Below are 27,258 nucleotides of genomic sequence, written 5' to 3'. Positions count from 1 at the left end.
TAGATGTTCAGAGAAGGGAGCTATCATTTTTGGCTGCGTAAGACTTTGTGACAGTGATGGCACTTGAGCCACAAAGTTTCAGTCCAGAGGCAGGAAAGGGAGGGGGAGAGTACTAACATTCGACTCCCAGGCCAGAGACTAGAGGGCAGCAACTGGAGTCTTCATTGATACATCAAGTTTGGATCAGGGAATAGAAGATTCACCTAAAAAGGTAGGAAATATAAACGTGGAGGGCCTGAGGGCTAAGCTAAGGAATCTTGACTTTATTCCTGGGCAAGTTGGAGCCTATACTGAAAAGGGTGCTCAGTGATCCTATCAATATATGAACCTGGTGGCAGAACGCTTGCTGCCTTGTAACCAGGATACGCTAGGTGAGCAGACCAGTGGGACACTCGTGAGCGAAATGAGAGCCTGATTCAGGGTGGTGGCACTGGAAACTATAAGAAAATAGATGTAGCACTTCACATATTTTATTAAATCAAATAAATTTTAACATCTTTGAAATGAAATTACATGTCTCAGCTTAATTGGTAGCATTTCTTCTTTCTTAACAACACGTAAAATAATGGTATATCTCAAAGTTGATGGTGTCCAAGATTCAATGATTACAATACCTGGATGTGAGTAAGAAATAGGGAATTCAAAGGAAAAGTTTTAAACCTGGGCAACTGGAAGAACTCTATTATTCCTAACAAAAAAGTAAGGGTATTTCCTTGATCCCTATATAGGAGTCTAACCAAATCTTCTATTTGAGCAATGACCCATAGATGATAATGCTACTCACCTACTTTCCCCATCTGAACTTATAAATAATTAAAAATACTTATTAATGGCAACTTTAATATGAACATGTTTTGACCCTCAGGAAACTAACTGTCATAATTTAAAGGGAAGGGAATTGCCACTGAAAGGAGTACAACGGTGCTTAGGGATGGACGGCATGCAGTTTCTGGATCCAGCTGATACTCAAACATATCAAAGCAATTGATAACTTCAGTCATTTGAACAATCGGAACTTCTTCAAATACTGGTTCACTTCTTCCTTGGGGTAGGGACGGAGTGCAATGCAAGTGGGGATGTTCTCTGGCTGCTCCACCCACAGCTTGTGGTCAATGTTCTTCTGTTGCAGCGTCTCTGCCAGCAACTTTAAGGTGGTCTCATCTGGGGCCTACAAGGAGCAGAACACAGACTGAAAAGCCCATTTAGTAAGTGACAAAAGGCAAAGGAAAAAAAAAAAAGTATGGAGGGGGGCTCCTCTTAACTGAAACTGGAGGAACAGCTCTACCGAAGAAGGAACTGTAGAGCATGTCTCTAGAAACAACAGCTTCATTGCTCCATTTGCCGTTCACTCTCTGAAGGGGTGGGAGTGGGGGTGGGAATGCATTGTCAGTAATTATGCTCTACACATTTTCTAGTTCTGGTGCCTAAACAGCATCCCTAATCCCTCAGCCAGCTCTGACTTTAAGAGCTGACTACTGGAAGGATTTCTAAAATCACATCACCTCCACCTCCCTCCTACTTCCACCCTAGTCCACACAAACCTAGAAGGGTTTTCTTTCCGCCAGGATAGTTCCCAGTTTTTAACTCAAGCGTGGGCAAACTATTCTCTAGTGTCCTTCTGAAACTGTTTCTCATCATCTTTATCACCCATGCTGAATCCCATTACAGGAAATAGCATAGCTATCACTCAGAAAATAAAGATACTTAGTGTGTTATGTTGCATAAGGTATATTTTTTTGCCTATGAAGGCAGAAGCCACTAAGATAACTAGAGGTTTGTCTTAATCAAATTAGAGGATGCTGGGATTGCCACTCTTAATCTGCTGAGTCCTTTGGGCATGCTGAAGAAGAATGCATTGACTTCCCCTCCCTCCTCCTTCAGCACCAGGAGCAGCACAGTACAAGTTAGAGTGAGTCCAAACCCTTGCTCTACCACTTACTGATTTGTGTGCTCTTTGATAAGTTATGTGACTTAGCTGAACCTTTGTGTCCCTGTTGTAAAAGGGGATGATAATGCTTCCTAGTAGTAGTGAGATTCAATGAAATCAGGCTCAGATCTGTGCCTGACACAAAGCACCCAGTGAATGGAGTTAATCTTGGCACTGTCTTATATTTTATTGGTCTTTATGGCTACAGCACCACCTTTATTTAATCAGTGGTGACTCCTACGGCCCTTTCTTGAGTCATAGCTAACAACAGAATCATGAGATGTCTTTTAAATTCAGAGGAGTCACTTAATCTCTGTGGGCTTCAGATATCTCATCTGAGAAAAGGGGTAAATATTTTATCTGCCTGAAAGCAAGGGAGTGGGGGATGTCTGAACTACATGATTTCTTGAAGCCTTCCTATAAAATCCTATAAAAGGAATCTAAAGGAAAAAGCTATCTGTTTCTTTTCTGCCTACTTATAGATTCTCAAGACATTTTCCTACAGGTTACAGTTTAATGTTTCATTACCCAACAGCAATTTTTCTCTTGAAAAATGATCTGCTTTTGCCAGCTGGCCAGGAAGGAATTACCCAACCCCTCCACCCCAGGTTTATTTATTAAAATAAATAAATTTTATGAGAAGAAAATTGCTTTAAAATGAAAGCAATATTTTTTTCATTATAAAATATGTGCTTAATGTAGGAAACTAAAAAAAAAATAGAGAAGCATTACAAAATAACCAAAATTCCACTACCCACTCACTACTTAATATTTGGATATATTTTCTTAGTTCTTACTTTCAAAATCTGGATCACTTTGTATGTAGAATATATAGTTCAATTAGAATCGCATCATGAGCACTCTTCCATGCCAGGTAAATATGCTCCAAAAACATGATTTATGCTAGTTTCGTAATAATCCATTATAAGGGCATAAGTTTAGACAATTCATCGTACTGGAAATTTAGTGATTTCCACTTTTTTTACTATTATAAAATGCTCCTATCCTTGTACAACGCTCTTTGGGTGCATCTTGCTATTTTCTTAGGATACATTTCTAGAGGCAGAATTGACAGAAGGTAAGGGTAAGATCTGTTTGGCTATCTGTAAAAAGAACCTTACGTCTGATGCTAGGTTCAAATTATACTAGGGTTCACATTTATTTTCAAATAATTTGGCGTCAGAACCAGGTAAATGCTCCAGTTTGACTTCACTTGCAATAAGGAACCCCGCGTCCTTACCCTTCTGGATCGGTTTTGCGAAGAGGGTTAAGGACGGTACTTTTCTGCGCAGCCATTAAAAGGCCGGCGCAGTGCACAGGTAGAAAGGCGGGTGTCGCTCCACCAGCCTCCGCCCTCACAGGCATCTGTTTAAGAGGGACGCAGGTAAGACCGAAGGGGTGCGGGAAGCATGTATAACGGGCCCGATGTCCACTCGTCACACCGTCAGGCCCCGCCCAGTCAAGGTAAGGCTCCCTGGGCAATAGCTCAAGCCCCAGGAACCTTACCAAAACTTGTAAGTCAAACACCCCTCCCCACTAATGCCACACCCACTCCATGAAGTTAGGCCCTCCAACTCAAGACCACACCCTCTTCCGGTCTCGATATCCTCAGGGCCCCTCCCCCTCCGCCCGCGCCTCACCTCGAGGACCACCTTGCGCATGCGCCCCAGCTCCCGGAGGTAAGCGGCCGTGTGCGGGTGGTCCCGGTGAATGTGCAAGGCCGCGGTGGCTGCGTGACAAGCCTGTGCTACCAATGCGCCCGCTGGCCAGGAAAACGGCGCCTGTGATAGATCCTTTCGTAACACCAGGTACTGTACCAGGATCTGCGGCTCTGCGCCAGCGGCCGCCATCTTCCCGCACAACTTAAAGGCCAGGCCTATCCTCCGATGCATGCCGGGATCAGGGAGGGGCCCTGAGTGCTGCCATGTTTTTGTACGTTGGGAGTGCAAAGCACGCTGGGACCGGTTGGCTTGGATTTGAAGGCAAGCGGGAACAGCCAGAGGAGAGAAAGTAAGGGAAAGTAAGACCCAGTGGCGGTCGGGACCGTGATAGGGTGGAAGGCTGAGCGGCATTCTTACAGCTCCTTCCGTGTGCAAGGAAGCCCGGAGGAACCAGAGGCGCGGCGCCTTAGGAGCGCGCAGGGGCGGGGAGGTAGACGTGGACACCGCCGACTCGGACCCGGGGAGCGGACCGGGCGGGTCAGGGAAGGGGAGTCCTAGCGACGACACTTGGGGTGTCCGGGGCGCACGGGTGCGTACCAGCGTTGCGTGTGCCTGCCCTCTAGGTTTGTCTGAATATGAATCGATTCTTGACATTTTGTCTCCAAGGACAGCCCTATTACTGGTGCTTGGACAGCTTTCTAGCAAGGCTCTTGGAAATCTGAGGAGGAGATGGAGCTGGCGAATACTCTAAGTCAAGACGGCGAGTCCAGAGGAGGTATTCAAAGGGTCGCCTTTCCCCCCCTTACTCCTGCTGCCCAAACAACGCGCAGGTTGAAAGCCCTTCCCTCCTTTAACCGATGTGTGACCTGTCCTGTTTGGGAGCAGGATGGTGAAAGGAACTAACATTGAAGACTTAAAGGGACAGGCAGCTAAGATCATTGGAGCAGGAAAAATTACTTCACATATTCTAGGCTCTTATCCCTTTCTAGACCAATAGGTTGCATTCCTAGTATGCTAAGCGTTCATATTCAGAGCTACAGTTCTAGCCAATGAGCTTTCTTTACTCTTCCCAGGATTTGGGGGGAGCCATTTATGCATTACTCCCGTGGAAGAGGCAGTGACTGGTATTGGTCAGACCTGGGTTGGAGTCCTGGCTCTGCCATTATAAATACTGTGGCCTTGGGCAAGTTATTTTACTTTTCTCTGCCTCAGTGTTTTCATCTGGAAAATGGAGAGGAATAATAGCATTGTGGTGGTGGCTGTGGAAATTAGATAATTCTTTTAATGCTTTTCAAGTGAAGCATTTAGCACATGCCTAATGCATAGGAAATATTAAATAAATGCTTTAATTCTTTGCATGCTTTGCAAGTAAAGGATCTAGCACAAGTGTCTCTTTTTTTAATAAATTTATTTTATTTCGTTTTGGCTGTGTTGGGTTTTCGTTGCTGCACGCGGGCTTTCTCTAGTTACAGTGCGCGGGCTTCTCATTGCGGTGGCTTGTTGTGGAGCACGGGCTCTAGGCGCGTGGGCTCAGTAGTTGTGGCGCACGGGCTTAGTTGCTTCGCGGCATGTGGGATCTTACCGGACCAGGGCTTGAACCTGTGTCCCCTGCATTGGCAGGCGGGTTCTTAACCACTGTGCCACCAAGGAAGCCCCACAAGTGTCTTAATATGTAGGAAATGTTCACAGATGCTTCACTGCTAGAGTTGATTAGCATTATGAAACTGTGACCTTTACTATATTGGTCTTTAGTTAGTCTCTTAGGATCTGAGATTGCCTCTGAATTTCTATCTGTTGGTGAGCTTGTTTTCCTGTCTGATACCCAGTAATATTGGTGGACGGTTCCTTTCAGTGTGTGCCTTTATAGTCCTATGCTCCTAATACTTTTCAGAGTACTTATTCAAGCCTCTGTGGATGTCTAAATCCAGTTATGCATTAGCACTTTGGGAAAACATGCGTAAAACCAAGAAAAACAATTCTGCATTAAAAAAAACAATTTCTGAGAGAGTCTGAATTTGGTGACCCTGTTTTCCTCTGGGTCACTATTATCATAGATAACTGAGATTAGCCATTTTCAGATGATGCCCTTTTTGAACAGTGTCTTGGTCAGGGACTGCTTGTAGGTCAGTGTTCGGCCTAAGAGGTTGCTGATCACTGACTTCTGTTGTCAGCTCCTCCTGTTTTATAAATTGTTGGCAACATCTCCAGTTTAGCTGACCACAGAGTTCTGGATAAAGGGTCACCCTCTGTTCTTCCCTGAAGTGCTTCCCGTTCCTGGGGTTAGAAATCCTTAGCTTCTTGTGAAACTCCCTTTTTACTTCCCTCAGGTGTTTTAGCTCACTTGGAAAGACTAGAGACTCAAGTGAGCAGATCCCGTAAAAAAATGGAAGAGCCACAGAGTGCACAGGCAGAGGAAAGTGCTCTTGGAACCAGGATTCATGAACTGAGACGTCTGCGAGATAAGCTGAGGGCTGAAGTGAAACAACATCAAGCTAGTGTGAGTAGAAGGGTGATCGACGTTGGCAGGCTTTCCTAGAGTGTAAAAAACAAACGTGATCTGGGAATTAGCAAATTCGTGTAATACGTTTTACCTGTGGTCTTACTGGATGGATTTCAGTCCTTGATCCCTCAAGTGATCAAATCTGTAGAGTTGGCTAATGTCAATACCCGCTAACAGCTGGCAGGCATTACTGATGGGCCAGGCGAATTCTTCATAATAATCTCTTAAACCTGCCCTCATAGACATGAGCCTGTTACCTTAATCTCAGCCAGACTTGAGTCATTGGTACTTTTGTCATTAGCACCATCTTTCTATAACCCAACCTGAAACCTCACAGTAAACTTTGACTTTTCCCTCTTTTCAGCTTTCTCTCTAGCCCAGGTTCAGTTAGTAAAACCTGTCAAATTCTTCTTTACATTGTCTTTGTGCCCCTCCCCCACCCCCTGCTGTAGAGCACGTATTATCCACATGGGTCCTAAATATTTACCAGGTGATTTAGATGGCGGGATTATTGCAGCAGTCTGCTAGTTTGTTTTCTTCTGGTATTTATACTTCTCTGATAAATTCCGCACAGCCAAGAAAATCTTCATAAAACACTACATTTTTCATTAAATTACAAGTTTCCTTGCTCAAAGTGTCAGTAATTATTCATTCCTCCTGGGTTAAGGTCAGCCTTCTTTTTCTTGTCTTCCCTCCCTCTCTTCCTTTTCCCCCTTTCCTCCATTCTCTTCCTCCCTCCCCCCTTCCTTTTTTATTAAAGTAAAAATATATATATATATATATATATATATATATGTATACACATACACACATATGTGTATATATGTTGTGCACAAATCTGAAGATCCTTTTACAGAACGAACACACCCTGGTAAGTACCACACAGATCAAAGTGTAGACTACTACCAGCACCCCAGAAGTCTCCCTCTTAAATCCTCCTAGTCATTTCCCTCAAGGTAACTGCTATTCTGGTTTCTGTTACTATACATTGGTTTTACTTGTTATGGAGCTTTACATAAATTTAAAAAGTATAAACTCTTATGTCGGGCTGCTTTTGCTGAATGTTATCTCTGTGAGGTTCATCCATATTGGTGCATGCTGTGGTCACTCTTTTATATTGCTATATAATTATTCCGTTGAAGAAATATCCCACAATTGTTTTACTTATTGTACTTATTGGTGACATTTGAGTTATTTGGATTGTTTCACTTTGGGGCTATTAAGAATAATGCTGCTGTGAACATTGTTGTTCCTGTCTTTTGATATAAAAATATATACTTTTCTGTTGAATTGCTGGGTCACAGGGTATGCAGATTATCTTTAGTAAATACTGTCGAACAGTATTTGAAAGTTATTGTACCAATTTTACATTCCCAGCAACAGTGTATAAGGTTTCCATTGTTCTGCATCTTTACTGATACTTGGTGTTGTCAGTTTTAGAAATTTTTCATTCTAGATGTGGGAGTAAATCATTGTGGATTAATTCGCGTTCGCCTATATAACTGATGGTTTTAAGTACCTGTTTGGACACTTGAAAATCTTCTCTTGTGAACTTCTTAAGACTTTTGCAGAATTTTTATTGGGCTGTATATCTCTTATTAAATTGTAGAATTCTTTACACATTTTGGATATGAGTTATTTTTTGTGTATCTGTATTCCAGATCTTCTTTTATGTGTTTTTTTTTTTTTTTTTTTTTTTTTTTGCGGTACGCGGGCCTCTCACTGTTGTGGCCTCTCCCGTTGCGGAGCACAGGCTCCGGACGCGCAGGCTCAGCGGCCATGGCTCACGGGCCCAGCCGCTCCGCGGCATGTGGGATCTTCCCGGACTGGGGCACGAACCCGTGTCCCCTGCATCAGCAGGCGGACTCTCAACCACTGCGCCACCAGGGAAGCCCCAGATCTTCTTTTAAAGACTGGCTTGCCTTTTCACTCTCTAACAATGTGATGAGAAGTCTGCATTTTAATGAAGTTTGATTGAGGAATCTAACTTTATGCTTACCGTTCTTGTTTCCTTTTAATCTTTGCCTAACTTTAAGAACATGAAGATATTCTGTGTTATTTTCTAAAAGCTTTATTTTACTTTTTATTTTCAGAATTACAGTCCCTCTGAAATTGATTTTTGTGTATGGTGTGAAATAGAGGTCATACTTCTTTTTTTTTTTCCATATGGATATCCAGTTCATCCAGTACTACTTCTTGAAGACCACTCTTTTCCCACTGTATTGCAGTGGGTCTTTGGGTCCACTGTGGGCCCGCTTCTGAGTTCTGTTCTGTGCCATTGGTCTGTTTGTCTTTGTGCTAGTACCAGAGGTTTATTATTGAAAGTTTTGATACCTATAGTTTAGGTCTTCCTCAGAATTATCTTGGCTATTGTTGGCCCCTCGAATTTCGCATAAATTTGGGAATCGGCTGTCAATTTCCAAAAAGAAACCTCCTGTGGCTTTGATTGGAATTGCACTGAATCTATATATTGATTTGGAGAGGACTGAAATCTTTATAGTATTGTGTCTTCCAGTCAGTGTACATGGCGTATCTTCTAGCTTCTTGGGATGAACACTTATTGTTTTATAAGTCTTCTTTTCTCCTGTATGTGTTTAAGGTTATAAATTTCCCTCTAAGCATAGAATCTTAGTCCATATGGGCCACAATAACAAAAGTGCCATAAACTGGATGACTTATAAGCAACAAATATTTATTTTTTACAGTTTTAGATGCTGGGAAGTCCAGGATCATGGCACCAGCAAATTCAGTGTCTGAGGACTTAACTACCTCTTTGATTGTGGTCTTACTGTAACCTCACATGCCGGAAGAGGCATGCTAGCTCTTTGGCATCTCTTTTATAAGGGCACTAATCCCATTCATGAGGGCTCCCCCATCATGACCTAATCACCTCCCAAGGGCCCCACCTCCAAATACCATCACATTGGGCTTTAGGTTAGGTTTCTGAAGTTTGAGGGACACAAACATTCAGTTCATAGCACATGGCTTTAGCTATATCCCACAAGTTTTGGTATATCATGTTTTCATTATTTCAATTCAAAATATTTTTGATTTCCATTGTAATATCTTCTTTTTCCCATAGGTTTGTTTTAGAAATATATTGCTTAATTTCCAAAAATTGGGGGATTTGTTAGTAATTTTTTTAGTTACTGATTTATAGCTTAATTCCATTGTGATCAAAGAACATGACCCAGCATGTTTTGATAAATGTTTTGATAAATGTTCCATGTGCATTAAATGTGGGTTTTGCATTTTGGGGTACTGTATTCTCTCTATCAAATAGACCAAATATGTTCATCATGATGTTTAGATATTTTATATCCTCACTAATTTACTTGTCAACTTGTTTTATCAGTTACTGGGATAAATGTGTTGAAATCTCCTGCTGTAATTGTGGATTTGTACATTTTTTTCCCTTTCATTCCATTTTGCTGTATAGTAGGTCCAAACAAATTTAGGATTGTTATATCTTCCTGGTTGACTTAACTTTTATCATTATGAAATGTTCCCTTTTCTTTTAGTTAAACTTCTTAAAGTCAACTTTGTCAAATATTAGTATCACTACAACAGCTCTTGTTCTTGTAAGTATCAATAGCATATAGTTAGACATTTTTAATCCAGCCTGGCAGTCTTTGTCTTTTAATTAAAGTATTTAGTCCATGAACTTTTAATATGATTACTAACATATCTGGATCTTAGTCTACCATGTTATTATTTATGATCTTATTTGTTCTTTGTTTCTTTTTTGTCCTTTCTTTCCCCCTTTTGGATTGATCTTTTTTTTATTATTTCACTTCTCTAATTATACATGCTTTTAGCATTCTTTTTGTGGTTATCCTCCACAAAACATGCTTTTTTTTCTTACTAGAATATACTTTAGATTAGTACTTGTACCACTTTCTGGATAATTACAGAACCTTCTAACATCTTTTCTCTCCCACACATGCAGCCTTTCATGTTATTATTGTCATATGTTAATTCTACATATACTTAAAACTGTATGAAACACTTTTGTTTGTATAGTCACTATGCCTTTAGAGTTATATATATATATTTACCTTTTTCAGTGCTCTTTATTACTTGCTGCATTTCCAGATTTTCATCTGGGATTATTTTCCTTCAGTGTAAGTAGTCCCTTTTGGTACTACTTTCAGTGTAAATTTGCTGGAAATAAATTCTCTATTTTTGTTTGTCTGAAAATGCCGTATTTCACTATATTTTTCATGTTTAAAGGTATTTTTGCTCAGTATAGAATTATAGATTGAAATTTATTTTCTTTTATACTTTAAATACATTTTTCCATTGTCTTCTAGTTCCATAGTTTCTGTCAGATGTTAGTCTTATTGTTTGCATATAGTGTGTCCTTTGCCCTTTGGCTGCTTCATGGTTCTGTCTTTGGGTTTTAGCAGTTTTATATCATAATGTGGCTAGGATTGGTTTTCTTTCTTCATCCAGCTTGGTGTTTGTAGCACTTCTTAAATTAATTACTTGCTGTTTTTCATTTATTTGGAAAATTTGGCCAGCATCTTTCAAATAATGCATCTGCCTCATTCTTTCCTGTATTTCTGGGGCTCCCAAGTATGGAGTTTTTGTTTTGTTTTTACTGTGACCTATGTCTTATATCTTTAATCTAGATAAGAAAATATACCTATTTTCTACTTTTTCTATGTGTCCAGTCAGCTTTTAAACCTGTTGAATTCCTGATTTTGGTTATTGTATTTTTTGGATTTAGGATTTTCATCTGACTTTAATAGATTCCAGCCCCTTGGTGTGAGTTCTTCATCTTTTAATCTATTTTAATGACTATGCCTAATAACTCAAATAGCTGAATCCCTTTGGATCTGCTTCTGTTGTCTTCTTTTTTCTCCTGGTTTTCAGAGGTCTGTTCCTCTTCCCTGATATGCTGCTTTTTTTTTTTTCAGTGATGGGTATCGTATGAAAAAATATAGGGATTCTGAACTATGTCCTCTTCCTCCAGAAAGAATTTCATTTTTTTTCTGACAGGCAGATAGCATATGGGCATATCACTTTAATCGTTGAAGTAGTCTGTTTCTGGTTTGCCCTTACTCCTAGGGTGTAGTCCTTTGGTGGGGGGCGGGGGGACCTCACTTGAAAGCTTGGGTGTGTTGGGAACAGATCTGTCAAGATCCCCCTTCTTTGGCAGGCCCTGATCTCCAGAATCTCTGCTTAGCTTTTTAACTTTCAGGAGCTTCTTTCTGTTTTGGTTTCTAAGTACCCAGCCACACATAGGCAGTTTAGGATTTGGCAAGTGCCTGGAAGGCAAGTTGTATGCAGAATGTTGGGTTCCCTTTTCTATAGTTTGACCCACAGGAAGGCTGCTCTGGTAACCTTGATCTCCAGTTTTTGTTTCCCTGGCATGGTGAGACTGCTACAAAATTTAGCCTGCAGCTTTCTATTTGGCCTGTATGCCTTGTGATTAAAATCAGCAAATGCTCTGAGGGGGAAAACCTCAGGAAATCCCAGCTCACTTCAGAGCATTTATCCTTAGTCTTCAATCTGGCTATTTTGGTGATTCTCCAGTGCCTTCGGGCCATTTTCTGTTTGTTTACTTGCATGATTGCTTATTCCTCTTTGGTATTTGATCCAGCTTGTGTAGTTGTCTCAGAGGGAGAGTTAGTCCAATACCTCCTACTGGGCCGTATCTCCCAGCGTGTGGCTTAGAGTCAGTATTTCTCATCCTGGCACTTGAAAACCTGCACAGTCTGACCCAAACCAACTTTCCCAGCCTTGCCTCTTCGCAGCTGTTTTTGCTTCCTAGACTTTCCTGACATCCTTTTCTTTCTTCTCTCACAGTACTCTCCATGCCAACCAAGTTCATTGTTGTCCAGGCCAGCACAATTTCTACTTCTGATTCCTAGCACTAACCCACAAGATTCTTCCTCTGCTGTGAATTCATAGCACCAGGTGGCTGGCCACTGTAGCATTTCTTGATCGATTTATATAATAAAAAAACATTGTGCATTTAAATTTTTTCCAGGTAGGTGAGGGCATGGGATTTCTATTATGCCCCTTTGTACCCAGTTTGATCTGCTACATATCTCGCAGGTTAAAGCATCTACTACCAATGTAGAACCCGACCAAACATTAGAGATTACTGAGCAAGAAAGTTTGAAGAGAAAATGGGAAAACGTGAAAGCCATTCTGCAGGCATATCGTTTTACAGGTATAGTTTTTTTCTGACCTGTTTCAGTCTGGGTCTCTTGTCTCTAGTGAGTTAGTTTGCAAGATGTATTATAAGTCCTGGACTTACTTCATGAACATTGACTTTTGCCCCCTTCAGCACACACACACAAAGCTGGCATGCTCTTCATAGGCAACTTGCCCTACAGGACTGGCCCCTTTGTGCAGCAGCAGGTTGACTGGTGGCTGGCTTAGACTGTTCATTTTTAGCAATTTGACGTGTGCTAGATGGTGTGCTACAACTTCCTTTACTGCTGGCTTGCTTTATGCCACTGGTCAAATAGTTTGAACCCCTCAAGTCTCTGTTTCACCATTAAAATGAGGATTTATTTACCTATTATCTGTATCATAAGAGGATTGTGGGAAGACGTGGGGACTACCATAAATTATTTGACACTCAGGAAAAAAGAAGCATAGGTAAATTGAAAAGTTCAAAATCTCTTCCTCAGTAATTTAATATTTAGGATGCTCTTTCTTTCCCACCATTCTTCTGTGGTTTTATCAACTCAAAGTGAGCTAGAGTCAGTGAGAAGAAAGAGTCTGTTGTCATTCATTCAACGAGCATTTGAGCCCATGATGTATGTAACTAGGCAGTGCTGAGGGGACTGGGATGCACAGGTGAATAGGATACTGCCTCTGCCTGACATCTCTTAAGGTATCGTCTTATTTGTCTCAGGGATCAGTGGGAAACTGACCAGCCGAGGAGTCTGTGTCTGCATCAGCACTGCTTTTGAGGGGAATCTGCTGGATTCCTATTTTGTGGACCTTGTCATGCGGAAACCACTTCAGATACATCACCATTCGATTCCAGTCTTCATTCCTCTGGAGGAGATATCTGCAAAATACTTACAGACTAATATTCAGCACTTCCTGTTCACTCTCTGCGAGTACCTGAATGCTTACTCTGGGAGGAAGTACCAGGCAGATCGACTTCAGGTATCTGCGATCTTATAAAGCATTTTGTGAGCCCAGATGAGCTTAAAAGGAGAAAAAGGGACATGTTCTTTTTTTGTACTTTCAAATGTTTCATAACTCTGAGCCGGAAGTTTGACCACTGTCCTTCTAATGCTTGTTTCTTATTAATATACAAGCTATTTTCCACCTTCTCTTCTGTTGAAACTCTGGATGATGTTGAAGCATGGATACCAGTTAAGGGATTATTCACTCATGAATGGTGATTCTCAAGCTTTTGAACTTGACCCTTCCTTCGCCTCACAAAGTGGTAGGGTACAGTTGCTATACTTTTAATTCAACAGGAATTTATAGAGTACCTACTATGTGCCGGGTGTCTTGCTGAACCTTGGGTATAGGTGCACAGCAGAATAATGGTTTCTTGAAATACCACAGAGGAATACTCTCCATCTTTGCCTAAGCTCTGGCTTACCTTCTATTTAGGGTTGCAGTTGAGCTTAGGGTTGAGGTAAAAAGGGAAAAAAAAGGTAGGAAATGAATGCAAATAGGGAATAAGTGACTCTTAAAATAAGTGACTCTTATACCTCTTTATGCATTTGGAATGACTCTGAAGCTCCTGGTTGTCAGATAAACTTAAACTGATATGTAGCCTGGTTGTCAGATAAACAAATTGGTACGTGAATGTAGACATGAAGCATCTCAGCCATACATATGTCAATGCAGTTCTTGGCAGAAATAGTATCTCCCCTGTATCCCCAGCCCCTGGCCATTTACTTAGACTCTAGGCTGCTACCAGTTCTTAATTATCTTATAAATCTCTGTCATTTGTCCTTTTTTCAGGCCTTTCTCCATCCTTCATTTATTTCTGAGATTTAATTAATAGGCCCTGTTTTTGGTAGACATGTTTGAAGCGGCATAACCTATCACTGCCTTTGGAGTTGTAATTGTCATATACTTTGTGTCTCTTTTGATCCTCACCCCCATTAGAGTGACTTTGAAGCCTTTCTGGCTGGGCCTTTGCAGAGAAACTCACTGTGCAACTTGCTGTCATTTACTTACAAAGCAGAGCCGGAAGGCCAGTCCTTCCCATTTTGTGCTAGACTGCTATATAAGGACCTCACGACAACTCTTCCAACTGATGTCACTGTTACTTACCAAGGTAAGAGGAAGGATACCTCCAGGAAGAAATTATAATATGCCTGGGTTACTCAGATTGATTGAAACAGGGCGAAATAGACTACATCAGTTGGGCCTCTTGAGACACTTTCTTCTGTTTATGTACTATGAACAGAAAAATATGAAGACAGATACCAAGAATATCTTCCTTGTTTCTACCAAATTTTCTTCTCCTCTTTGTAAGTAGTAAACACAATTATCCTAGTTTTCCTTTCTCCTTTGCTCCATCCAACTCCGCTAGAGTTCTTTCAGCTTATGATTTGTTTTCATTGGAGACCCCTCTTAGACAGCTAATGAGGCTGTGTCATAGGGTCACTGTGGTGGAGAGAGCCAAGACTCGTTTCACTGTGAAACCAAGTAGACATGACAAGTCAGCATATACTTAGCTCTCCAGAGACTTCTCTAAATGAGAATTTTTCAGGGATGGCTGAGACATTTGCTATGACTTTGTTTTCGTTAAGTGTACCATAGTACATGGGCGATAATGAGAAAAAGGATAAAATGTTTTTACGAGGCAGAAATTTTGAAGCTGCCACAGGTTTCACATCATAGGCTTTTGATTTCTCTGGGCAGAGTTTCTGGTCTCAAAATTTCATTGGACCAGTAAGGGGCAAGCCTCTCTCAGCTCCAGACCAAATTAAAAAAAAAGTTAGACGTGTCCAGAATATTAGTGATCCAAGTTCTGATTCCTACAGTTGCACTAAATGAGATTGATAGGTTCTATCTTTTTCTAGGGACGGATGCATTATCCACCACACAGGAAGAACAGCGAGCAGCCCATGAAAATCTGTTTTTTACAAAGCCCCTACATCAAGTGTTTACTTCATTTGCAAGAAAAGGAGACAAGCTGGATATGAGCCTGGTCTCCTAGAATATTATTTTCATTGGGAACACATCAGAAGTGAGTAAACTAGTACTGACCATAGTTGCAAGCAAGGTCCTGGGAACTGAAAACTGTTGTAAAGGCTCAGACTCCTTGCCTGGGGACCGTCCTTGCAATGAGAACAGACACCCACCTCACCAGCATGGTTAGGGACAAGTTTGAGTCTGTAGACCCTGGCATTTTCAGACAGTTCTCCATGATTGCCTGGTCACTTGTTACAATGCTCAAGAGTATCTCTTCTCTTGAGATATTGATTTGATCATACATTTTAGCTAAAAATCAGAGTGGTCTGTGGGGGTAATAGAGGGTATTTTGTGAAAAAGGGAGTATGTACCATACAATTGAAGAGTATTTCTAGCTTTTATGATACCTTCAAGTAATTTTGCCTTACTTTCCTTATCTGTGACTTTTGAAAAGAAAGTTCTTAGAACACTCTAGGTTCATGATATGACATGAATCATATAGTTAAGAAGGGAAGTGTGTTTAATCTTTTGTTTGGAATGGAATATTCTAGGTCACTGCTTTACAAAGAATATGGCATGAGAAAGTACTATGGATAAAATAATGAGGGTTCCATGTATCTAATGTCGTTTCCTAGAACATGTTAGTAGAGCACAGAATGTATTAATAAGCTCAGCGGTAAAAAAGCATGATCAGAAGTCTCATAATTTGATCACTGCAGAGGGAAGCGGATCCCCCTCCTTTGTCTCTTCCCTCTCCTGCAAGCTGCAGGCCCTGGCTGTACATGTATCTTCCTCATCTCCTGGTCCAGTTAGGGTGCCACTTCTTGTAACCATGGCCTCTGCTCTGCTGGTGCTTTTTGTTCCTTGGCTTGGGAGTATACGCAGGGCTAGTGCTCGGATGTAAAAACCTGTCATGGCGCTATTTTAGTTCCTGTCCCGTTTCCCGCCCCGCCCCACTCCCCCAGTCACAAATAGGAGTCATTACCACCCGTACTGCCCAAGGCCAAGACCTGATGGCCACGCAGCAACCTGCAGGTGTGGCAGCCCCAGCTAACTCTGGGAGGAGCACAGGGGAATGGTCAAGCCAGCTTGGACCACCATTTAGAAAGAAGCAGCTTAAGAAGAGAGCAAGGTCCTAGTTTAAGCTCTTGCCTTCCAGGCACATGGTGAGGACCAGTGTGGGAGGCAGCAAAGCACTTCTCAGGTGAGGGCTGGTAACAGAATTTTCCCAATGATCATATTCAAGCTGAATAAAGCCTTTAATAAAACAAACAGTCGTCTTGTTCTTTATCAATACCTGTAAATTCGCTTTTAAAGCAGTAGCAAACGCGACTGTAGCAAGAGCTCAAAAGGCAAGGCAATATCGGAAAGTTTTTTAACAGAAAGTTAAAAATATAAATGTAGAAGATCTGTTTATATATTTTTCTTTCAGAAATAAAGTCCCTTTCCCTCCTTCCCTCCCACCAGGTAAAAGGAAATATTGCACTTTCTGCTCTCATGACTAAGGTGACTGACTGGGGTTCCAGAAGAACCTTTCAAGATTATCAGGACGAGGCCCATTCACGTAACTCGGACCACAGAGGCAAGCAGGTCTTCAGAGTGAATGCTTCCAAGTTCTAGCTGGGGACAGAGCAGCTGCCAGCCCTGTACGTAAACAGAGCTGCCCCACCTGTGCTCCCAGCCGGGCCCAAAGGCAGCAGCCTTGTTCTGCCTCTGGTACATTCCTGCTCACAGTGGCCACGGCCTCTCTGGGGGAGGAGGGCTGGTCGAGACCAGGGCTCTGGAAGGATCACTCCAATACTGTGCCCAAGAGCCCTGCTCTCTGGGGAAGCTACAGGCACTACAGGCACACCAAGGAATAGTATGGCCGCCCTCAGAGCTCACACATCCATAAACAGATGAAGGCTTGAGATTTTTAAACCTAACGTCTGCGTGAGTGTGCACCTCAACAGCTTGGGAATGCTGGGACTTGGTCACTTGTCCTTTCCCAAGGCCTGCCTTCGATTCCAGAAAATACCCTCTCCCTCCCGTGTGGACTCTCTGGGGGCTCGAGGCCATTCAGGAGTTGTCTACTACCTGGTGGGGCAGTGTAACCGAGGAGCCATTAGGGAACGTGGCTGGCTTCTCTCGCCCCTTCAAGAAGAAGGTTAGCAGCTCCCCCTTCCCTTTCACAAAGATGGGCCCTCTCCTCACAAAGCGGAAGCCGTACTCTCGAAGGATGACTTGAGTTTCTTCCACCACCTGTAGAGGGAGAACCGAGAGCGTCGGCTTAGAGAGTGAACCTGGGCCGAGGGGCCCGGTGCTACCCACGCAGGATCCCCATCCACAGGCTCCCAGCGCTCTTCTGCCCCTTCCAGCCTGTGTACCGGTTGCGGGGGTGGGGTTTGCCTGGCCCACCCCTCTGTAACCTTCGTGCTCCCTCTCCTAGGAGGTCAGCCACAGGTCGCCTTGCTTGGCAAGGCTGCTTTTCTGTCCCCTTTGCCCTTCTTGTGGAGCTTTCCTGCCAGAGCCAGTGATACAGATCAGGGTGGTTTTGGGGGGAGCTGTTGGAGGCCCAAGGGTCACTGGGAACCAAGAGGCAGGACATGCTTTTTTTTTTTGCAGTATGCGGGCCTCTCACTGCTGTGGCCTCTCCCGTTGCGGAGCACAGGCTCCAGACGCGCAGGCTCAGCGGCCATGGCTCATGGGCCCAGCCGCTCCGCGGCATGTGGGATCGTCCCGGACCGGGGCACGAACCCGTGTCCCCTGCCTCGGCAGTCGGACTCTCAACCACTGCGCCACCAGGGAAGCCCGAGCAGGGCATTCTTTTATCCAGAACTTAAACCTGCATTTTGTAAATGGGTTTGAAGTATTTTCTCCGTTTTACTGAAGCATGTCGTCCCAGTGTGGCCCTTGATCTCAGCATTGCCAACTTAACGTTCTGGGCCAACAGAAAGGAGGCAGTAGTGCCCTGCAAAACATGCATTATTCCGATTCCACTCCCTGGGATCTGAGCACACGGTCGGCTCTGTTGCTGGACGTACCTGAATGTTGCCCATGACCCCTGTGGACTCCATCCTGCTGGCTACGTTGACCGTATTGCCCCAGATGTCATAGTGTGGTTTCCGGGCTCCGATGACGCCAGCCAGTACCCCTCCTTTGTTCATGCCTGAGGTAGAGGCACAGAATTCAGCACAGCCCCATCTCAGAAGCCACCAACTCTTCTCACGGAATTTGCCACCTGGCTCCAACCACAAAGCTCCTAGTTATGTAACATACTCCTCATCAAGCCTAAGCTACCGGAGGACAGAAGTCACGTGTCCTTCTCACCCTCCTCGCTCTGTGCTCGGTAAATGTCAGCCACCCCAATATACTAACTCATTTAGGACAGAAGTTGCCAGTTTCTCTCTTGGCACACCTGGTACTTCAAGTCTCCTGTGACCTTGCCCAGGATCGAGACCCCCTTCCCAGTAGTGGGTGGCAGGTGACATGAATCCTAACAGGCTGGACTGAGGTGAACAAGGCCCTCAGGCACAGAAGATTCCCTGGAAAGGTAGACAAACTCAAGTCCCAGCCGGATTCAGAACGAAGGCCATCATCGTCAACAGCGTGGGACAGGGATGGCTGACCATTTCATCGCACTTTCAGTTCGATCATCAACCTAAAGACCCGTAAAGTCCCTTCCAGCTCGGTGAGTATGAACCTCCCCAGCCCAAACGCCTCAGGTGTTTCTAAGCCCCGTCCTCCCCGATTTGCCGAGCCCCCTGCACCAGGGGGAGCACGGCAGGAGTGGGCGAGCCAACAGGCCTTACCGATGCGCAACATGAAGTTATTGAAGGACTGGTTGTTGATGTTGGTGAGCGTGTCTTTCATAGCGAGCGCGAAGTCGGCCAGATCCGCCAGGTGCTGCCAGCGCTCCTTGTCTGACCTCTCCTGCACAAGAAAGCAACCGTGAGCGCCAGGGCCCGCCGGGCGCCTTCCTTCCCTTCACCTGCTAGTTACAGGCCTTGTTCTGCACTTCCTCCCACAGGGGAGCCAGGGACCTCTTTAGCTCTGACTTGTCACTGTGACAGCTCACCTGGGTCCCTCTGGGTCCAGGGCAAGGATGGGCAGAGGTGGTGGGTAAGGCAAATCCTTCCCAGCCCAGCTGCTGTCTGCCATGCGTCTGGCAGGGTCGTGTCACCACCCTATCTGAACCTGGCCTTTGAATTTTGTATCGTTGTCCTCATTTGTTTCTTCAAGTAATTGTAAGCACTTGAGGGTGATGACCATTCTAGATGTGTTTCTTTAACCTCATCCATAAAGTGGATATGGCAGTAGGACTTACACTGTACAGCAGTTGTGAAATAAACTAGGGTAACGTTTTAAGAACAGCCCTTGGGACCAGGGTCCCCACAGTTCATTTCCTCTCCCTCTGGCGCTAAGCACAGCTGGCCTCACAGGGCTGAGCCAACAGGAGAATAATCTGTCAGCCAGTGAGCGTTAACGACTTCCCTCTCCTAACAAAACCATTTCCCCAGCCCGGACATCTTCACTGTTACATAACTGTGTAGATAGTTCCTGCTCCCCGGTTCTTATGAAAGTATAGAGCATTAAGAGGGCATGGCCACAGGCACATGAAAAGATGCTCAACATTGCTAATTATTAGAGAAATGCAAATCAAAACTACAATGAGGTACCACCCCACACCAGTCAGAATGGCCATCATTAAAAAGTCTACAAATAACAAATGCTGGAGAGGGTGTGGAGAAAAGGGAACCCTCCTACACTGTTGGTAGGAATGGAAATTGGTGCAGCCACTATGGAGGGTCCTCAAAAAACTAAAAATAGAGTTGCTATATGATCCTCCAGTCCTATTCCTAGGCATATATCTGGAGAAAATTTTAATTTGAAAAGATACATGTACCCCAATGTTCACTGTAGCGCTATTCACAATAGCCAAGACATGGAAACAACCTAAATGTCCATCAGCAGATCAATGGATAAAGAAGATGTGGTACATATATACAATGGAATATTACTCAGCTATAAAAGAATGAAATAATGCCATTTGCAGCAACATGAATGTTGGACCTAGAGATTACCATGCTAAGTGAAGTAAGTCAGGAAGACAAATACCGTATGGTATCACTTACATGTGGGATCTATATGATACAAATGAACTTATCTATGAAACAGAAACAGACTCACGGATGTAGAGAACAGACTTGTGGTTGCCAAGGAGGTCGGGGGTGGGGGAGGGAGGGACTGGGAGTTTGGGGTTAGCAGATACCAACTATTATATAGAGAATGGTTAAACAAGGTCCTACTGTAGAGCACAGAGAACTATATTCAATATCCTGTAATAAACCATAATGGAAAAGAATATGAAAAAGAATGTATGTATATGTGTATAACTGAATCATTTTGCTGTACAGTACAAATTAACATTGTAAATAAACTATACTTCAGTAAAATAAATTTTTAAAAAAAAAGAGGATATGGCCACAGTTACCTAAACCATCTCACGCCCGGCCTAAGCTGTGGAACAGCAGTGGGGGGCCATGTGTGTTCCCCTCTCTCTGCTTATTAAACTCGTAAACCTGGTTTTATATTTGCACCGCGTCGGTTGTTGGGTGTGTGTCTGTGACCCCTTCGCACAACAGTACTTAATGGCAGCTACTTTTATTATGACATCGTTTCCCACGTGCTACGTGTGAGCTGCCTCTCTCTTGCCCCATCTCCTCTAGACATTGAGCTGGTTAGCTACCTTGTTGGAGCTGGTAAAGCCATTGGTGTTGACATCTGGGGTGACTCCTGAAGCTGCCATGTAGGTGCTGCCAATGGTTTTGATCTTGGTGATGACCCGAAACTTGGGATTGTCCAGGAGCTGAGGCCAGTAGTAAGGAAGACAGAACTGTCAGCAGTCGACGGAGATGAATGAGCCACAACTAAATGACAGATTTGCCTGTTTACAACAAGCCCAGGAGACATCTAAGATGTTTTCCTGTAACAGCTTCATCCAGCCGACACCTGCCACATGATCCTGGGCCAATGTCCCGATATTCTGAGCCTCAGTTTCTACCACCTTAACCCTGGGATGCAGGTGCCAGTCTCCTAGGGCGGGAGCATCTATGTAAAAGCATTTCCCCTGGTATACAAGTTACCTGATAAATGTCTACTGAACCTGAATCTGAGGGTAGGAGGAATCAGAGGGGCCTCGGGATCTTGTTTTGGCCAGACTTGTAGGTGATCTCCCAGGCTCTCACCTGGGACCCAACATCTCCAGATGGCTCTGTTATGCGGAGGGGCTTTTATGGGGAAACGCAGCCAGAGTAACTCTAACTTCCCTCTGACTTCTGCAGCCTTTCCTGGGCTGCAATCTGGAAGGGCTGGCTCTGTGGCAGGAGGAGGGGGGCGCAGGATGGTCACTTACAGAGTCAAAATCTGAGATGATCTCATTGAGGAAGCGCAGACACTCAATGCCACCGTTATTGATGCTCTCCTCTGTGTAGAAGTCAGCAAAGTTGGGCAGGGAGGCAAACATGACTCCAATCTCGTCATAAGACTGACTGTACAGCTCCTAAAAAGAGGCGGGGCCAAAGTGCTCAAAAAAGTCTAAGTGCATAATGTGCTATAGAAATGAACCTGTCTTCCATATGGATCCATGACATGTGCACTCAGCTTTTTGGACACACACGTCTCCCAGACTATCCCAACTTTGAATTATTAGAAAGTAGCTCATCACAACAATTAATAACTAAAAAAGAGCTTCACTAGTCCCTGCAACAGCTCCAGCTCTGAGAAGAGGGTGGGGTGGAGCTGGGAAGTGAGGCATGAGAACCAGTCTGAGATGATCACGGTCGGCAGAAAGGTGGGCTCCACCAAGGCCTTGGCTTCTGAAATGGGCCTCCCAGAGGTGTGTGGCCCATGGAAGCAATGTCTATGGCAGTGCCCTTTACCAAAAGCCTGTGAAATTCTTCTTTTGCTTCTAGTATTGTGCTGGGTAGGTCCAGCCCTACCTGGGCCCCCAGGCCATGTCATAAGAAGACAGAAAGCCAGAAGATGACACACAGGCTCGTGGCTCCAGCACAGGGCCACCCCTCACCTCGTCTCTCTTCTTGGACCCCAGGAAATGGCGTGCCACGTGCTCAGGCAACATGTTAGTGACCAAGGCCTCGTTCCAGCGTCTCATTTCATAGACACGTTCCTTCTGGTCGTGGACCTCAATCTTCCATAAGAACAGTGTCCGTGCCAGCTTCTCCACCTATGGACACAGACATAGGTAAGGTGTGAGCTCTAAGCTGGCCATCTGAGGGAATTCCCTCCTGGCCCAGTGGTTAGGACTCGGTGCTTTCACTGCCGTGTCCCGGGTTCAATCCCTGGTTGGGGAACTAAGATCCCACAAGCTGTTCAGCACAGCCAAAAAAAAAAGAAAGAAAGAAAGAGAAAGCTAGCCATTTGATAGGAAGACGAAAAATGTGAACTTATTTCCAACATGGGAAGACTGAAAGGAAAACGGCTAATGGCAAGGGAAATGAGACCCAGAAAGATTCCCTCATCAAAAAGGCCACCCTACAGGTGCAGTGAGGGTCCCAGCCCCTTTGGTTACAGGAAGATGTGAGAGGTATTCTGGACGTGTGGGGCGTCCTGGGACATAATTTTAGCTACAGGTCTGCCCTGTGGGTGGTGGCAGCAGTGGGATCTCCTAGCCCAGGGAGGAGGAGTCCCCATTTCCAGCAGGCTCCATTCGGTCAAGAAGTGGCTGGGGGTGGCTGTAGTTCCCCGACAAGCCACTGGGTGGCATCTGAGCTAACAGGGAAGTGAGTCCCTCACGAGGGTACTTCCTTCCCTCTCTTCCTCTTTTTCCTTTTAACCAAACAAAAACTTCATCAGCTTCTTTCCCTTTATTTTCCGGCTCCGTAGTCAGTGTGTTAGTGACCCCCAGAGCCTGGGTGAGTGGAGATCCATGAGCCGCTGGCCTAGGGAATAGAGATTTTATCCAGGCTTTTGTGCCCCTCCCCCAGGCTTCCTTCAGTTTCCCGCAGGAGGTCAGAAGGAAGAGGTAAGAACTGTTGCTCCTGTACTACTGAGGAAGAAACCAGAAACTGGCAGAGGTGGTGGCCTGACCAGGGTCACATGCCATGTGGGGTAAGGGAACCAGCATTCCCCAGGAGCTTGGTTTCCTAGGTCCTGGGGCTGCTTCTCCAGAGGCCCCAGCAGGTCTGCGCAGAAGAGGAGGGTGTGCAGGCACTCACGTGGCGGGAGAAGTAGTAGAAGCTGAGCATCATGACGAAGATCATCACCGTCATCGAGCACTTGGATGGCACCAGGGGCAGCCTGTGGGACCGAGGACAGTTCAGCTGAAGGGCACCGCGCTGCCCGCTGACAAGGGAGCCTTATTCCCTCTAATCTGACTGTGCTGTTTCCTGTCACCCAGAAACTTTTCTCAGCAGCTTAAGCACCTTCGCGTCAAGTCCGGATGCCCACCGGGCAGTAAAGCTTTCTGAAATCATTGGGTTTTTGTCTTAACAGCCAACCAACTCCTGGCTCCTCCCGGCTGCACTTGGAATCCACATCAGGCCTTCGGGGATGCTCCCCAGATGTTGAATAAACACTGCATCACCTGACTGATCACAGAAGTAGCTGCAACCATCTAGGAATCTGGAGACGGGAGAGACTGACTAACATCTCGGTGATGGGATGAGGGCACAGTGCCACCATGCTTTTGTATAACTGTCACCCATATTTTTGTGTGGAGCTGTACATCATTTCCATTACTGTACAGTATTCTATTATATGACTCTACCACGATTTACGTATCTGTTCATTGTTGATGTCATTTGGGTCGTTCTCATTTGTTTTGGATGTTTGTAGGTGTGTGTGGCTATTATAAACAATGCAACTGTGGACATCCTTGTTCATGTATCCTGGGACATATATACGTGCATTCGTTTCTCTGAGGTGTACACGTAGCTGTGGAATTGCTGGGTCATAGGTCTACTTTCAACTGTACTAATTAACTCCAAATTGTTTTCTAAAATGGTTGTACCAGTTTATACTCCCACCAGGAATGTATGCATTACCGTTATTATACAGGATGTGATCAGGCTTCTTAATTTTCGCCAAACTGATAGGGGTGTGATGGTCTTTCACAGTGGTCTTAATTTGCATGACCTCGGTTACCTGAATGCCTTTCATTTATTACTGCCCAGTTAGATTTCTTCTTTTGCGAAATGCTCTTCAAGTCTTCTACCCACCTTCTGTAGGTCATCTTTTTTTTTTTTTAAACTTACTTAAAAGTCTAGTCAAGTCACTGAATCATACAATTCTAAAACTTTAGAGCTAGAAGGGACCTTGAAGAACTTCTAGTCTGACATCCTCTTCAAGAGATGAAAACTGAGACTCAGGAAAAGTGGCCTGCCTGAGGCCCCACAGAGAATCACTGCGGCAGGGTTCAGAATCCAGGTCTTCTAGTTTGAATGCAACAGTGTTCCTTCCTGCTCCTGTTTCTGCCGTCTGTCCTGCCAGCCGGTAAACGCAGCTGTCCTCTACCTGGCTGCTCTCCTTTCACCTCAGCCCAGCCTGCTCTCTGTCCCAGCCTCTAAACCACACTGCTCGCCACACCTCGCTCTCTTTGACCCAGGAGAGGCCAGCGTGGCCAGATGAGCACTAAAGTCTGCTGCAGGCTCCCTACAGAAACACACACTCACTTCTCCGGCCTGACTATCCCACGTCACGTGCCTCTGGAAGGATGAGACCATGGGGCTTTGGCCTGTTGTATTCCCTACCTCTAGAAGAAAGGGGCCAAAAACACAGACCAGGACGGGAAAGCGGTCACCCTTACCTGTCAGTGCCATTGAGCCCAGGGCTGGAAAGTACCTGCATCTTCTCTAAGGCCACCATCGGAAAGCTGTTGGGACAGATAATAGCACACTCAGGCCCCATCGGGTACAAGAGACTGGTGCCCAGCCAAACACTGAGGTGACCCAGGTCTTCAACTCCTCAAGAAGGGGAAGGATGTGTCCTGGGATCACAGCCAACCAGTGGCCCGTCTGTGAGAAACCACAAACCCTGATTCCCATACAAGCCGTGGATGAGCCCTAGAGACAGATGGCCAGCTCAGTGCAGACCCATGACCTTGAAACGGGGCCTGGGGGGTGGGAGGAAGGAGACTATGCAGATCCCCAAACAGGCTTCATCTTACTCGTGTTCCTGGAAGCGTCTGCGGTCGTATTCATCAAAGATGGGGCGCCAGGCGTAGATGTTGATGACGGCCACAGCCCCTGCGATGAGCAGCATGAGCGTCAGCTTGACCATGTGGCTGACCTGCACCAGCATGATGGTGGCGATCAGGGACAGCACAGCGACGTAGTTGTAATACTTGGGGTTCTCCACGCAGCCGTCCTCTATCTGCACCCTTGAGGTGCCGTTGGTGGGTCCCATGTAGTACTGGAGACAGCTAAGCTGGAGGCCAGGACCGTAGGCGAGAGCACGGGGTGCAAGGGGACAGCAGACACTGGTCAGAGAAGGCGGGGCTGTGGCAGCTGCCACTTCCCACGGCTCCCTCAGAAACACCGAGAAAGAAGAAAAATTGACCAGGGCACAGTAATACAAAAGGCAGTTAATTCCTGCTAAGAGCTTTACCATCATCTCCTCTGAGGGTCATGAAAATTCTCTGAGTATTTTAGTGCTGCCACCATCAGAGGGAAAATTCGGAGAGGCCGCCCTTGCCCCAAGTGATGCAATTAGCAAGCAGCAAAGCCAGAACCAGGAGTCCGCTCGTTAGGTTTCAAACCCAACGTGCACTTGCCCACAGCACTCTGTTGCTTCCGGAGGGGCCGTGAGCCAGCCAGGCTGCCCCTCGAGCTTCACTGCGACGGCAGCCAGTCTCCACTCAAGCCCTTCATTTCTGGAGTCTGGTCGCCGGTCCCACGGCTGGGCAGACGTGGTCAATGGAAAGTGCATCCATAAACCGAATCGAACCTACTTTTCTTCACGTTCACCCACTGGCGCTTGTCTGGCTTTGGGGAGGCTCTCAGCGTGTGAGTCTAGCACGTGCAAAGTTTCACACCTCCCTGGTTTTTCTCCCCTCCACAGGACTTCCAGATGTCCTGCCAGTGTCCGTGACCCTGTCCAACAGTGGCCCCCAGACCTCGGCACCAGGCTCCAGGGGGGTGTCCTGACACGCAAGGGGCCCAGGCCTTTTCTTCCCTGCTCTGTGGCCACCAGCAACCCCTGGGCGTGTCAGGTTCTGGAGCTCCTAACTCCATTCCTGCTGGACTTTGGATCAATCGGCCCTAGGGCTTCTCACGTACACTGCTACCAGAATAAGTCTCCATGCTGACTTTCCTCCCATGCTTCAATTGTTAAAAATAAAGCAAATAATATAACATTATACTTGCAAAAAGCAGGACTCTAAGAGAGTGTATCTAGTACAGTACTACCAACACTGGAGGGAGCTGGGAGGCCTGACCAGAGAGCACCAGTGACAGCTCCAAGTGCCCAGTGCTCAGTGAACTGGCTGGTGGCTTCCCACTGCCATCCCTTCTCCCCAAGCCCCTGCTGCCCCCTCACGGGACCCATGTGAACTGAGGACAACAGAGCAGAGGATTTCGTCTACCGCTAGCCATCTGGGCTCAGTGAAACTGCCGTCCCAGTGACCCACCTCTGCAAGGTGTGGCCTTGTTCAAATGGATGAAGGCCAAACAGGAGCGCTCCTCTGGTGGAGCCGGTTTACCTCCCTCGTCCTGATGGATGCCTGATGCTAGCCACACTGTAGGGAATACTTAAGATACACAGAAAGCTTAGGAGTATTGGGGCCCCTGAACAGTGAGACATGGAGAGAGAAAACACAGGACGGGGATTTAGAACTGCTTCAATTCTCCACTCTGTTACTTACTGGCTGTGTGACCTAAAACAAGTGATTTAACCTCTCTGAGCATCATTTTTTTCACATGAAACTACAGATGATACCGACCTCTCGGGATTGTTACAGAGATTAAATGAGACAACATATGTAAACCACCCAGACGGGAGCTGGTGCCTGGCGCTGGGCTCCTGGACCCGGGGAGAGT

At 45.3% G+C, this 27,258-nt stretch overlaps 2 protein-coding genes across 15 annotated transcripts in view; one reads left to right on the top strand and one right to left on the bottom strand.

The window, feature by feature from the left end:
- Window positions 1–454: 454 nt before the first annotated feature.
- Window positions 455–27,258, bottom strand: part of ADCY3 (adenylate cyclase 3) — a 95,807-nt gene continuing 69,003 nt past the window's right edge. For 4 of the 9 annotated variants that reach the window (XM_033838932.2, XM_073791702.1, XM_073791701.1 and 1 more), the window contains exons 14-23: window positions 25,389–25,648; window positions 25,029–25,094; window positions 23,440–23,521; window positions 22,290–22,448; window positions 21,618–21,764; window positions 20,952–21,071; window positions 19,015–19,135; window positions 18,247–18,371; window positions 17,300–17,464; window positions 455–1,168 (exon numbers count right to left, since the gene is read on the bottom strand). In XM_033838932.2, the coding sequence (XP_033694823.2) occupies window positions 998–1,168; window positions 17,300–17,464; window positions 18,247–18,371; window positions 19,015–19,135; window positions 20,952–21,071; window positions 21,618–21,764; window positions 22,290–22,448; window positions 23,440–23,521; window positions 25,029–25,094; window positions 25,389–25,648 (1,416 nt within the window). In that variant the 3' untranslated portion in view covers window positions 455–997. Of the gene's footprint in view, window positions 1,190–3,567; window positions 3,820–5,984; window positions 6,121–6,848; window positions 14,483–17,299; window positions 17,465–18,246; window positions 18,372–18,764; window positions 18,864–19,014; window positions 19,136–20,951; window positions 21,072–21,617; window positions 21,765–22,289; window positions 22,449–23,439; window positions 23,522–25,028; window positions 25,095–25,388; window positions 25,649–27,258 lie in introns of those variants that run through there. The other 5 variants (XM_073791705.1, XM_073791703.1, XM_073791704.1 and 2 more) reach the window with 5 other exon arrangements.
- Window positions 3,597–20,676, top strand: CENPO (centromere protein O). 6 transcript variants are annotated; one of them, XM_033838935.2, is made up of 8 exons: window positions 3,597–3,735; window positions 4,255–4,363; window positions 5,916–6,085; window positions 12,155–12,272; window positions 12,966–13,225; window positions 14,189–14,360; window positions 15,112–15,278; window positions 16,691–20,676. In XM_033838935.2, exons 2-7 carry the CDS (start codon window positions 4,318–4,320, stop codon window positions 15,246–15,248), a joined length of 903 nt encoding a protein of 300 aa, XP_033694826.1. In that variant the 5' UTR covers window positions 3,597–3,735; window positions 4,255–4,317; the 3' UTR covers window positions 15,249–15,278; window positions 16,691–20,676. The 6 variants fall into 6 exon arrangements, with proteins under 6 accessions (XP_033694826.1, XP_033694830.1, XP_033694831.1 ...); XM_033838936.2 differs by lacking the exon at window positions 3,597–3,735 and adding an exon at window positions 3,811–3,937; XM_033838937.2 differs by lacking the exon at window positions 3,597–3,735 and adding an exon at window positions 3,850–3,947.

The sequence above is a fragment of the Tursiops truncatus genome, chromosome 14 (assembly GCF_011762595.2).
Source record: "Tursiops truncatus isolate mTurTru1 chromosome 14, mTurTru1.mat.Y, whole genome shotgun sequence".
Taxonomy (NCBI): domain Eukaryota; kingdom Metazoa; phylum Chordata; class Mammalia; order Artiodactyla; family Delphinidae; genus Tursiops; species Tursiops truncatus.
Note: the sequence above shows the minus strand (reverse complement) of the source record. Positions and strands in the feature narration are given on the sequence as shown.

Excerpts from the sequence above, each read along its gene's own strand:
- CENPO (XM_033838935.2), top strand. The coding sequence starts at position 4,318 with ATGGAGCTGGCGAATACTCTAAGTCAAGACGGCGAGTCCAGAGGAG. Across the intron at positions 6,086-12,154 it reads TGAAACAACATCAAGCTAGT|GTTAAAGCATCTACTACCAA; the intron begins GTGAGTAGAAGG and ends CATATCTCGCAG. Across the intron at positions 13,226-14,188 it reads ACCAGGCAGATCGACTTCAG|AGTGACTTTGAAGCCTTTCT; the intron begins GTATCTGCGATC and ends CACCCCCATTAG.